This window comes from Pelophylax lessonae (assembly GCF_965119305.1).
Source record: "Pelophylax lessonae genome assembly, chromosome: 11".
NCBI lineage: Eukaryota > Metazoa > Chordata > Amphibia > Anura > Ranidae > Pelophylax > Pelophylax lessonae.
Window position 1 is genome coordinate 232,415,186 of NC_138778.1, and position 12,676 is coordinate 232,427,861.

At 46.9% G+C, this 12,676-nt stretch overlaps 1 protein-coding gene across 1 annotated transcript in view; it reads left to right on the plus strand.

Moving 5' to 3' along the window:
- The window catches only part of HELZ (helicase with zinc finger), a 211,751-nt gene that overhangs the window by 69,541 nt on the left and 129,534 nt on the right, over nt 1–12,676 (plus strand). Inside the window, exons 9-10 of the mRNA XM_082272103.1 lie at nt 5,297–5,404; nt 7,516–7,813. Of these exons, the coding sequence (XP_082128229.1) occupies nt 5,297–5,404; nt 7,516–7,813 (406 nt within the window). The remainder of the gene's footprint in view (nt 1–5,296; nt 5,405–7,515; nt 7,814–12,676) is intronic.

Below are 12,676 nucleotides of genomic sequence, written 5' to 3' on the forward strand. Positions count from 1 at the left end.
TGTTTAGTGGTCAGTCAGTGATGGTCCGGGGAAGCGTATCCATGGAGGGACGCACAGACCTCTACAGGCTAGACAATGGCACCCTGACTGCTATTAGGTATTGGGATGAAATCCTTGGACCCATTGTCAGACCCTACACTGATGCAGTGGGTCCTGGGTTGCTCCTGGTACAGGACAATGCCTGGCCTCATGTGGGGAGAGAATGCAGCCAGTTCCTGGAGGATGGAGGGATTGATGCCATTGAATTGCTGCCCCCACACTCGCCTGAACTAAATAGAACATGTCTGGGACATTATGTTTTGGTCCATCCGACACCGCTAGGTTGTCGGGAGCTCAGTGATGCCCTGGTCCAGATCTGGGAGGAAATACCCCAGGCCACCATCCGGAGTATGCCCCGACGTTGTCAGGCATGCATACAAGCACGTGGGGGCCATACACACTACTGAGGACCATTCTGAGTTGCTGCAATGAAATTTCTGCAAAATGGACTCGCCTGCTGCATCATTTTTTCACTTTGATTTTAGGAGTGTCTTTCAATTTAGCCCTCTGTAGGGTGATAATGTTCATTTCCATCAAACGATGTTTCATCCTTTCCTTCCTAACACATTACCCAGTCCATACCAATATAGGCCCTAACACATTACCCAGTCCATACCAGTATAGGCCCTAACACATTACCCAGTCCATACCAGTATAGATCCTAACACATTACCCAGTCCATACCAGTATAGATCCTAACACATTACCCAGTCCATACCAGTATAGGCCCTAACACATTACCCAGTCCATACCAGTATAGGCCCTAACACATTACCCAGTCCATACCAGTATAGGCCCTAACACATTACCCAGTCCATACCAGTATAGGCCCTAACACATTACCCAGTCCATACCAGTATAGGCCCTAACACATTACCCAGTCCATACCAGTATAGATATCCAGCATGATATTTTTCCCCATTGAGATCTGATGTGTTTTCAAATTGTTCCTTGAATTTTTTTGAGCAGTGTACTTTTCACTAAGTCAACATTTCTGTATTAAAAATCCTTTCTGTTTCGTTCATTGGCGGTCACAGCTCCTGACCTTCTTAACCATTGGGGTATACCTCCCCCCTACAGGAGTAGGACACTAGGCAGAAAAAGTCTGTCTACGCCTATGGGCAGTCCCAGGGGGTATACTCCCTCGCTCTGCTATAGGTACTCAGATTTGTTTTCTCCCTAGTCAGGGGTAAGGACCTAGTTCCTTGTTGGGATCTCTGGTCCTTGCAATTTTTTCTGTTAAGATTGAAAATTTTCTCCTGTTTTTTTTCCAGTGAGATCTACAATCTACTGCTGGACTGGGCTAATGGCTGGATAATCTAGATCCAGTGGTCACCCAGTCTGGCTGTGGAGTGCGCGCAGACCACAGCACCGCGCTATGAACTGTATTTGAGGCCTAGGGATCCCATTTTGCTGTAGCCAGTGTGCTCAATGCACTGCGCCCATGTTTGTGTAGTCCGGCATCGGTTTGCCATTGAAAATTGCGGAGTCCATGATGGTGGAGCCCCTTGGATGGCGATTTTGACGGTGGGAGCCCCTCCTCGTCCCCTGGTGCTGACTCCTGGATCTTTTCACTTCCTGATCGCCGCACGTGAAGTGCAGATTATCCTGGTGGATGCAGGTGCCTGGTTTCTGCTAAATGGGGAGTCTGGTGGGGTCCTCTCCCTCTCTGCTGAGGATTGCTTGGTGCTCTGTGCCTGGCGACCAGGTGGTGCTGCCAGCGCGGTGGGGGTTGTCTCTTAGCAGTGTTTTACACTTTTTGTGGGGTCCCCTTGGTGACTCATGGAGTCTTCGGAGCACAACTCTCCACCTGATCCCCTCTGCGGGATCCCAACCATCCATCAATCAGGGTTCATACGGTTATGGAAATCCTGGAAAAGTTTTGGAATTTTTAGATGACACTTTCCAGGCCTGGAAAGGTCATGGAAAATTAGGAAACACACTAGGTTTTGGAAAAGTCATGGAATTAAATTACTGTGGAGGAGCGGGAAGCGGATGCTTAATTATTTTAATTATTTTATAATTATATTGCCACATACTGTATTTACATTTCGCTGTATTAGCGTCCTTCCGGGTCCGCGGTATGCGCGTGCTGTCATTGGCCAGCAGCAGCCGAAGAGATGACCCAATCAGGCAGCGGGGAGGGCTGGCCGCGGTTTGCCTGGAGACACTGTGACTGACCAGCAGCAGTAACAGCCGGGAGATTATCAACCAATGAGGCAGCGGAAGCGTCACTGGAGGGCGGGCCGGCCGCATGAACGTGATGATGATGCGGAAGGGGGCGGTAACCGTTTTGCGCGCCTTCCAACCCCCCTGCAATGCTTTCCAGTCCCCCTCCCCCCCCCCGTGCCCTTCAGCTCCTCCAGTGCTCTCTGCTTCCCCTGTGCTCTTCTATCTTCTATCATGTCTGTAGTCTCTGACCTTCTCTTGTATCATGTCCGCAGCCTCTGACCACCTCCTGTATCATGTCCGCAGCCTCTGACCACCTCCTGTATCATGTCCGCAGCCTCTGACCACCTCCTGTATCATGTCCACAGCCTCTGACCACCTCCTGTATCATGTCCGCAGCCTCTGACCACCTCCTGTATCATGTCCGCAGCCTCTGACCACCTCCTGTATCATGTCCACAGCCTCTGACGACCTCCTGTATCATGTCCGCAGCCTCTGACCACCTCCTGTATCATGTCCGCAGCCTCTGACCACCTCCTGTATCATGTCCGCAGCCTCTGACCACCTCCTGTATCATGTCCGCAGCCTCTGACCACCTCCTGTATCCTGTCCGCAGCCTCTGACCACCTCCTGTATCATGTCCGCAGCCTCTGACCACCTCCTGTATCATGTCCGCAGCCTCTGACCACCTCCTGTATCATGTCCGCAGCCTCTGACCACCTCCTGTATTATGTCCGCAGCCTCTGACCACCTCCTGTATCATGTCTGCAGCCTCTGACCACCTCCTGTATCATGTCCGCTAAATGTACAGTGTGTGTCGTAAAACGTTTGACATTTCGAACATGGGAGAGGCAGCGCTGTCTAGCCACGCTAAAGGTGCAAAGCACCAGTCTGCAGCTGCGTGCTTGACAGCTTCCAATCTGATTGCTGGCTTTTTCACCCGTGCGCCTGAAGTGACACCGGCTCCCAGCTGCGGCAGCAGTGCTTCCATCTCATCCACTGTAAAACAAGGGACCATTTTGAGTCACGCTGTATCCAGAAACGAAACCCTAACTGCAGAGGTACTGTACACTACAAAGATTGTCATTTATTTTAGTAAAAATATGCTGGGTGTGACATGGATTTTCTTCTTATTTAACATGTATACATAGACATTTCATGAAACATTAGGTCATGAATATTTACGTGAAGTCATGGAAAAGTCATGGAATTTTATTGGTGAAAATGTGTATGAACCCTGATCAATGTTTGTGTAGTCCGGCGGCTATTTTGTGGTGGTTTGCCATTGAAAATGGCGACGGCCATGACAGTTGAGCCCTCTGGGTGGTGATTTAGGCGGTGGGAGCCCCTCCTCATCCCCTGGTGCTGACTCCTGGATCTTTTTGTTTCCTGATTGCTGTTCGTGCAGTCCAGATTCTCTTGGTAGCTGCGGTGCCTGGTTTCTGTGGGGTGGTGAGTCTGGTGGGGTTCTCTCCCTCTCTGTTGAGGATCGATTGGTGCCCTGTGGCTGGCAACCGGGTGGGCTGCCAGAGCGGTGGGGGTTGTCCTTTAGCAGTGTTACACTTTTTTGTGGGGTCCCCCTGGTGACTCATGCATTCTTTGGAGCACATCTCACACCTGCTACCCTCTCTGAGGCTGCGGGGCCCTCCGGGTCCCAACCATCCATCAATGCACTGACGGCGGTCCTGGAATCATTTGTGTCCCGGCTGGAGGTGTTTTTCGGGCGACAGGCTAGCAAAAAGTGCCCCCCGCCCTCCCCTGCCTAATCTATTTCATCAGATCTTGAATCTGATTCGGCCGCTGCAGACATGGGTCACCCTGCTGGGGAGACCCTATGTCACCAGGCGTCAGTGATGCAGGTTTCCAAGGCGGCCACCTGGTTGTCAGTGCACACTTTCACAAAGTTCTATAAGTGGATGTGTTGGCATCTGCGGATCCTTCCTTTGGCTGCAAGGTTTTGCAGGCTGCTGTTTAGAGGATCTGGTCCTCCTTTGAGGGTGTATTGTTTTTTTTTTCAGGTGAGCTGCAGTTGTTTTGGTTGAGCTCCTGTTTACCCGGATGGCTATAGTTAGCCTTGGGAATATTTTTCGCTGTTCCCACCCCTCATGTTTGATGCTGCTTTGGGACGTTCCAATGGTTAAGAAGATCAGGAGCTGTGTCTGTCAATGAACGAAAGCGAAAATTGGAATTTTGACTTACCATAAAACCCATTTCTCTGATGTTCATTGATGGACACCGCACCCACCCCTCTGTGGAGTTGTAATTCTTCTGACACTGCTTGTAACTAAACTGAGTACCTATAGCAGAGAGAGGGAGTACACCCCCCGGGACTGTCCATAGGTGTAGCCAGACTTTTTTTCTGCCTAGTGTCCTACGCCTGAAAGGGGCAATATAACCCAGTAGTTAAGAAGAGCAGGAGCTGTGTCCGTCAATGAACATCAGAGAAATGGATTTTGCGTTAAGTCAAAAATCCCATTTTTATTGGTCTTGTGTAATAATATAATTTTCTGAGATACTGAATTATGGGGTGTCACTCGCTGGAAGCCGTAATCATCAAAATTAAAAGAAAAAAAATGCTTGAAATCTATCACCCTGTCTGTAACGCATCTATATAAAATATATGAATTTCACTTTTTGAATTAAATTACTGAAATAAATTCACTTTTTGATGATATTCTAATTTTATGAGATGCACCTGTATTATGGAAAAAACCTAGAGAAAAGAAACATTCTGTGCTGGCTGGAACAGCCAATAAGATGGCAGCTATAAATTTGTTCTTGAAGGGTGGGTGGTGGGATGGTGGATCCTCCTAAAGGAATCGGGACTGTTTAATAAACATAAATTATATTCAAAAGGCTGTTCTGTCAATAAGCAAAAAATATTATCTACATCTTAATGTTCTTCTAATCTGTGGCTGGACATGAAACCTTTAATGTGGGGCTGTCCTGCTGGAAGAGAGTCCCAGTACAACCCAGGGTGGAAATCCTGGAGGCACCAATGATGGGCTCTGGTTCTGGATTCTCATGATGAGACTTGGACTGGCGGTATTTATGTGGAATGTAATATGTCTTCTGTTTTCTTCTCCAGCTCAGTGAATGTGTGGATGGAGTTCATGTGGAGTACAGCCCAGATCTGTCTGTCACTGTTACCACCAAAAAGTCACAGCAGACCTGGACCTTCCAGCTGACATGTAAGGTAGGTGCCTTCCCTGCTGTCCCCATACATGATGGGGTTAATCTGTGACTGGTTTTGGAAAGCAAGAACTCTGTAGTGCCCCATGGTGCCTGAACTGAGAGAAGCACACACTTGTGGCTATCGATAGAACATGTACTGACCCCCGAGAGAACATGTACTGACCCCCGAGAGAACATGTACTGACCCCCCCTATCTCTCAAAGTGATTGTAAAGTCTTGTTTTTTTTTTTCTATTAAAATAACAAATGTGTTATACTTACCTGCCCTGTGTAATGGTTTTGCCGAAGGTAGCCTGAATCTCTTCTTTTTCTCAGGTCCCTGGCTGGAGCTCCTAGCCCCTCCCTCCTGTCGAGTGCCCCCACAGCAAGCAGCTTGCTATGGGGGCACTCGGGCCAAGCCGTAACTCCGTGTATCTATTCAGACACGGTGCTGCGGTTCGGCCCAGCCCCCTTGCTCTCCTCATTGGCTAACTGAGTTTGACAGCAGCCAATGGCGCCACTGCTGTCTCTTAGCTAATCAGGAGGGAGAGTCCTGGATGGCTGAGGCATTTGTGGACATTGCTGGATCGGGAGGGGGGTCAGGTAAGTATTAGGCCCCTTTCACACACGGTAGTCCGTCAGCGTACTCCGTTTTTCTCAGCGGGGGATCGATCCGCCGATCCCCCGCTGAGCAGGTGGATGGCAGGTCTGTCTCCGCACTGTGTGTGTGGAGACAGAGCTGTCAGGTCTCCATTCTTCTCTATGGGGGAATCGGATGAGAACGGACCATCTGTCTGTTCTCATCCGATCCGACCTGCCAGACAGATGGAAAATAGGGTTTCCATCCGTCCGGATTTGGCGGATCGGATGTCAGCGGACATGTCTCCGCTGAGTTTCCGATGCTCCATAGAGAGGCATGGGGCATCCGTTCAGATCCGCCTGAAAAACGGACAGGCGGATCTGAACGGTCCGCTTGTGTGAAAGGGGCCTTAGTGGGGCTGCTGCACGCAGAAGGCTTTTTATCATAATGCATAGAATGCACCTTCTGTCTTTACAACCATTTTAATGCAGTGATTTCCAAACTGCAGCCTTTTGCTTGCCCTTATCAGGCCCTTGAGGCACTATTTCTCCCATTGATACAAGACACTATTCTGCCAACTGACGACAACAGTGGGAAACGGTTTCTTCCACTGACGCAGACAATGGGGCACGGTTTCTTCCACCGACGCCGACAATGGGGCACGGTTTCTTCCACTGACGCAGACAATGGGGCACGGTTTCTTCCACTGACGCAGACAATGGGGCACGGTTTCTTCCACTGACGCAGACAATGGGGCACGGTTTCTTCCACTGACGCCAACAATGGGGCACGGTTTCTTCCACTGACGCCAACAATGGGGCACACCACCCACCTGCTCTCTGCACCGTGCCGGCACACCACCCACCTGCTCACATTTATACCCTTACCTGCTTTACCTACGGTATTTAATTTGGCATTATTTTTAACAGCCTTTTACTCGGTCCTTTCTAGGTTGGGCACACTTTTGCAACGTTTGTTATAATTTCAATAAATTTGGTATTGAATATAAGTGTTAGGCCCCTTTCACACTTGAATGACCTGAAAGTCCCACGACTTTGACGTGTCCTTGACGTGACATGAAGCAAGGCCTGTGTAATCCTGAGCTCTATGGACCTCAAGTCACATCAAAGTCGGACCAAAGTAGTGCAGAGACTACTTTCGCAGCGACTACAAGTTGCACTGATATGAACGGTACTCATTGGAAATCATGGGGTACGACTTGTCATGCGACTTTGGAATCCAAAATTGCAGGACAAGTCGCACAAGTGTGAAAGGGGCCTTAAAGGAAACTAGTAGATGACCCAATTAATTTATGATTATTTAGGTTGGTGCAGAAGTGAGGGGCAGTGCATTACAGTGCTGACAACTCTGCACTGTTAGAGATTCTGTTTTCAGTAGAATCAGAGGTCTCCATTGCATTCATTGGAAAGCCAAATGCCAGTGTGATCCGACTCTCACCTATGAGGGTGGTAACCCTAGGACACTGGACTGTGACAAGGTATAGCAGATGATGGGAGACCACAAATGTTGACTGTACCAATTTGAATTTTGCAGCCTGCAAGAATCCTACACCGGGTAGCACTGCTGTACGATGCACACAGACCTCATTTCAGTATCGTGGCAATATGTGCCGGAGACGGCAACACCCAAATGTCCCAGGAGGTGCCGGAGAGCTGCCAGGAGTGGGTGGGCGAGAACCTGACGCAGAACGGGACAGATCATTGCATGTACAAAGTAGTCATCAACTTCTCCACTGAAATATTTGGGACCTTCCGGCAAACCGTAGTGTTTGACTTCGGAGAGGAACCGGTGCTGATGCAGAGAATTATGGTGGACGCTGCTTCAACTGAAGGTACGGCTGATCTGTGATGCTGGCTGGACACTATGGAGGAGATTTACTCAGAATCTTGGGCAACTGTGCTTGGCAGCCAATCAGCTTCTTACTTGAGCTTGCCCAATAACGCTCTGGCAATAAAACCTGGAAGCTGATTGGTTTCTGTGCAGCGCTGCACCAGATTTTTGCGCACTCCTGTTTTATTAAATAACCTCCTGTATGTAAATAACACGTCATGGAAGATTGTGGATGGAGATTAATGTGTAAGAAAGAAATAACATCATTGCACTGGTAAAGCCTGTCAGCTGGTTTTGGAAACGGCAAGGGTGTCCCAAGGCTAAACCCTATTTAGATTCGCACTATCCCTGTGATAGGGTTCACCCAGTGCAGCCGTTACAGTTGGTATATGGAGGTACTGAAATAGGCAGGCAACAGAAAAGACAGCGCTATCTGGGGGGATCATGACCACTATATCCTTATGGAATGGTGAAGACCAATGGAAAATCTCAATATAGTTTATTAGCAAACAATTGTGTTAAAACCTTTAATCATTACCACTGAAGGACCGGGCATATTTCTGACACTTGTGGTTCGCAAGTTAAAATCTGTATTTTTTGCTAGAAAATTACTTGGAACCCCTAAACTTTATTTATTTATATTAGCAGACTCTGGAGAATAAAATCATTGCAATATTTTTGTCACGCTGTATTTGCGCAGCAGTCTTTCAAACAGAATTTTTTTCGGAAAAATACTTCCCTGAATTTAAAAAAAACTAAGCCATTAATTGTTTTTTTTTTTTTTTCTATTATATGAAAGATGGTTACGCCGTGTAAATAGATACCTAACATATTATGGTTTAAATGGCGCACACTCGTGCAATGGCGACTAACTACGGTACTTAAAAATCTCTATAGGCGACGCTTTAAAAAAATGTAACTGTTACCAGTTTAGAGCTACAGAGGAGGTCTTTTTATAGAATTCTGAAAGTATGTAGACAATTTTCAGGTGGTGTGTTACCATAATCCCGTTTAAAGTTTGTAAAGAGAAACCCCCGTAGAGAATTGGGACTTTAAAGGTAACCATGAAATTCTCTCATAAGAAAGGTTCAATTCGAATAAAACATACAATTTATTTAGAAAAGGTGAAATTTTGGAAAACCATCAGAACAAGGTAAACACATATTGGACAATATGAATGGACATTCTTTTTTTTTGATTATAAACATTTATTAAAAGTAAACATAGAAAATTATACAACGTTAAGTATTGACAGTGAACATTAGAAGTACATTGTGGAAATTATATAACTTACAGGAATGATGTAACATATCACTGTTATACAAAATAATGCAACATACAATAATATATATTGTATATGTATACTATCTTAGAAAAACTTTCGCATTTCACATTCAATTATTCTGATAAAGTGAACGTTCATTATCTAGGGTTTAAATTTAAGTAAAAGTATTAATAACCTATGCATTTATGATCAAATAACCGAAATGTCACCTGGCCTGACCAGCTGTATACGTGGGGGGTAAAAGGTGAACACCACCGTTAGATATCCCTTCTGCTTCTAGTGAAACATCCATGCAACCATGCATGGATATCGATTATGTCGCTTGTGTGCATCTATATAAGAACCAGGGGTTCCATTTTTGGTCATACAGATGTATAGAGTTTGTTAAAGTGTGATGATACCTTTCCATAGATCTGATGTCCTCTATTCTATGCGTAACCAATGGGAATGGAACGTGAGGCTCTTTCCACTGTCTAGTTATTGCCCATAGCATCGCTACGCAAATTGTGTGGGATAATCTGTTCAGTTGTATGGAGAGATCCGGTATGCTTCTAAACAATAAACAATGCGTTATTGACAAATTGGTGTTCTTATCTGTAACCTTCCTTATCAGATCCATTACTTCTGACCAGGTATTTTGTATCTTAGGGCAGTCCCAGAATATGTGTTTCAGAGTGCCCGACTCGCCACAACCTCTAAAACAGTCCGCAGAGACCTCTGGATAAAATTTATTCAACTTTACAGGTGTTAAGTACCATCTAGTATGTAACTTAATCGCCGTTTCCCTCACTCCCAACGATCTGGTAGAGCTGCTCAGGTTAAGCCACATCTTTTGCCAATCACTCACCGAGAGGATCTCTTGCAGTTCTGACTCCCAGTCTGTCATATATTTAAATTTCGTCTCTATGTTACGTAAATTTAGTGTGTTATACATAGTGGAGATATGGCCTTTTCCCAATGGGTTTTTCAGACCGATGTGTTCAAAGGTACTTAAGGGTGCTCCAGAAGGCCGGGAGTGAAGAGATTCAAAGTAGTTTCTAATCAGATCATAATTTCCCTTTTCGGAAGGAGGAATTTGTTTGGTGGATGTTAGTTTTTCAAAAGAATGAAAAATCCCACCATCAAAGAGATCCTGGATAGTGGTCAAATTATTGTCTATCCACCATATAAACTGTTGTGGCGAACAAAAGGCCTCTTTAAATCTTGGGTCGCCCAAAAAAGAGGTGCCTACTGAGGTATCCGAACCTAGGGTATATTTTTTGTTTGCGTATCTCCATATTTTAAGGGCATCTGAAACAACCAAGTTACGAGTAGAAATTTGGCGCATAGGTATCGAGGGATCCCATAGCAATCCAGCCAAATTGAATGGGGCAATAGAATGTTTTTCAAATTTCACCCATGGAGTTTGAGAAGAAAGGTCATGCCAACCTCCCAACTGAGATAGTCTACAACACATATAATATATCCCCGACAATAATAATAATACACGATAATACACGACCCCTTTGTATCTGATGCGGTGTGAATGCAAGGCCTTCTATATCGGGAAGACCAGGCAAGAAATGGGCAAACGCATCAGTAAACATATGCAGAGTTTGAATATCGGAAATCTATACTTGTAACTTGGCAGGCATATGGCTATAGCCCACAGATACAGGACCCCTAGGGTGACCTTTTGTGCCCTGGAGAGGGTGCACATTCCGGCCAGGGGGGGTGATTGGAACAAGCAGCTACTCCAGCGCGAAATGCGCTGGATTGCTAGACTTGGGGCGACCACCCCCCCCTGGCCTGAATGAAATGGAAAGTTACAGATCGTTCTTGGAGGGATTCTCCTCGGGGAAGACGGACTAAGAGGTCCTCCCCATTCTCTCTCCACCATAACATTCTACGTTAATTCTCCTTTTCCCCCTCCTTTTTTCCGTCTTTTTATAAATTTTATAATATATATTCTACTATTCTTCATACCCTTTTGATGCCTCCCTGAGATCATCTAGGGTTCCACATTACATATACTCCCCCTTTTTTCCCGCTACCCCTCTCTTTTTTTCATATTCTGAGGGTATACGGTATTATGCATTATACCTTATTCAGGAAAACACATTCTCTCGGAGTGGGATAAATAAATAAAATAAACTTTTCTCTAGCGCTCATTGACAGACGTAGTCCTCGGTGATACACCACCTTCGGGTTATGTTGCCTCCACAGGAGCAGGACTAGACAGGAAATTAAAAAGCTCTGGCCACACCCCAGGGGCAGTCCCAGAGGGTATATCCTCTCTCTCTCTGCCTCAGCAAATCAGTTATTTTCTGTCTAGTTAGGAGTAAGGACCTAGATACCTTGCTGGGATCTTAGGTCCTGGCAAGAATTTTTTCTTAAAGGATTTTTTTAGACAGCTTTTTTCTCCAGTGTTCCTGTGAGATCTTCAAGCAAGAAAGCTGAACTGGGCGACGGGCTGGATGTTGAGATCCGGTGGTCACCCCAGTTCAGCCTACGAGCGCGTGCAGGCCATAGCTCCGCGCTGGGTCGGCCGCGACAAAGTCCCATTAAAGGACTGTCCACGCGAGTTAAACGTCTCGCTGAAACGCCAAAGACCATGAGTCACGGCGTCCGTATCGGTCGACAGCCCTCCCGCCCCGGTGGAGAGGGGTACTGTCAGGAGTTGGTGCCCGCCTGGTTCCGGTATGGTGAGTAGTATGTTCCCCCTTTTCCCCCTGACGGGTTTTGTGGTGAACGCGGGCCCCTCTCTGTATGGTAAGATAGAGTCCCTTTCTATCCTACAACATGACACAGATCCTCCTACTTTGAGTGTGATTTTATGTGTGCAAAAAGCCAGGAGGCTTGGTTTGGGAGCTAACAATCTAATTGTATACATGTTTTAAAGATGTAATCTGTGGCATTCTGGGAATCTTATGGGTTAAGAATAAGCTACCTACCAGTCAGAAGCCACGGACATGTAGACTGCCTTCCTAATCAGATCTCCAGCTATCAGCAGGCCTCCCGAACGGCCATGCGGTCCGCCAGGGCCGGTACCGCCAACCACGCCATATCCCCATGCAGTGAGAGTGTTGTGTGCCCTGCAGCACACCGCTATTCAGTACGGGCCGCCGCCATTTTTTTTGCTGGATCGCACGAGCCGCCATTTTGGCGTAGCCTCGTGTCTCCAGCATGGGGGCGGCCATGTTTGAGGTGATCCAAACACCTCGTGGAGCTTGGGGGAGGCGCCGGAAGGCGTACAGAGGGGCGGAGCCGCCTCCTTTCTTCCTGGGCAGCCAGCCAAAAGACTTCCTGTTTGTTAAGACAGCGCTGTAACCTGTTGCAGTTAAACTCTGAGCATCAAGTGGTGAGCCTGGGGGTTTATCTCTCTCTCTCTCGATCGATAGGGATCCCTAGCAGGTAACACTAAGGGGCTTTTGTGGCGCTGGGGGTCGAAAAAAAAAAAAAAGAAAAGTTTTTTTGAATTATATTATCCAGGAAGTAACTGGAGTTATCATGGACCCTGCCACACATATTCCCCCACCTGTTTCCCTCGAGGGGGCCACGGGACCCGCCGGTGCACAGAGTATAGAGTCATTTACAGCA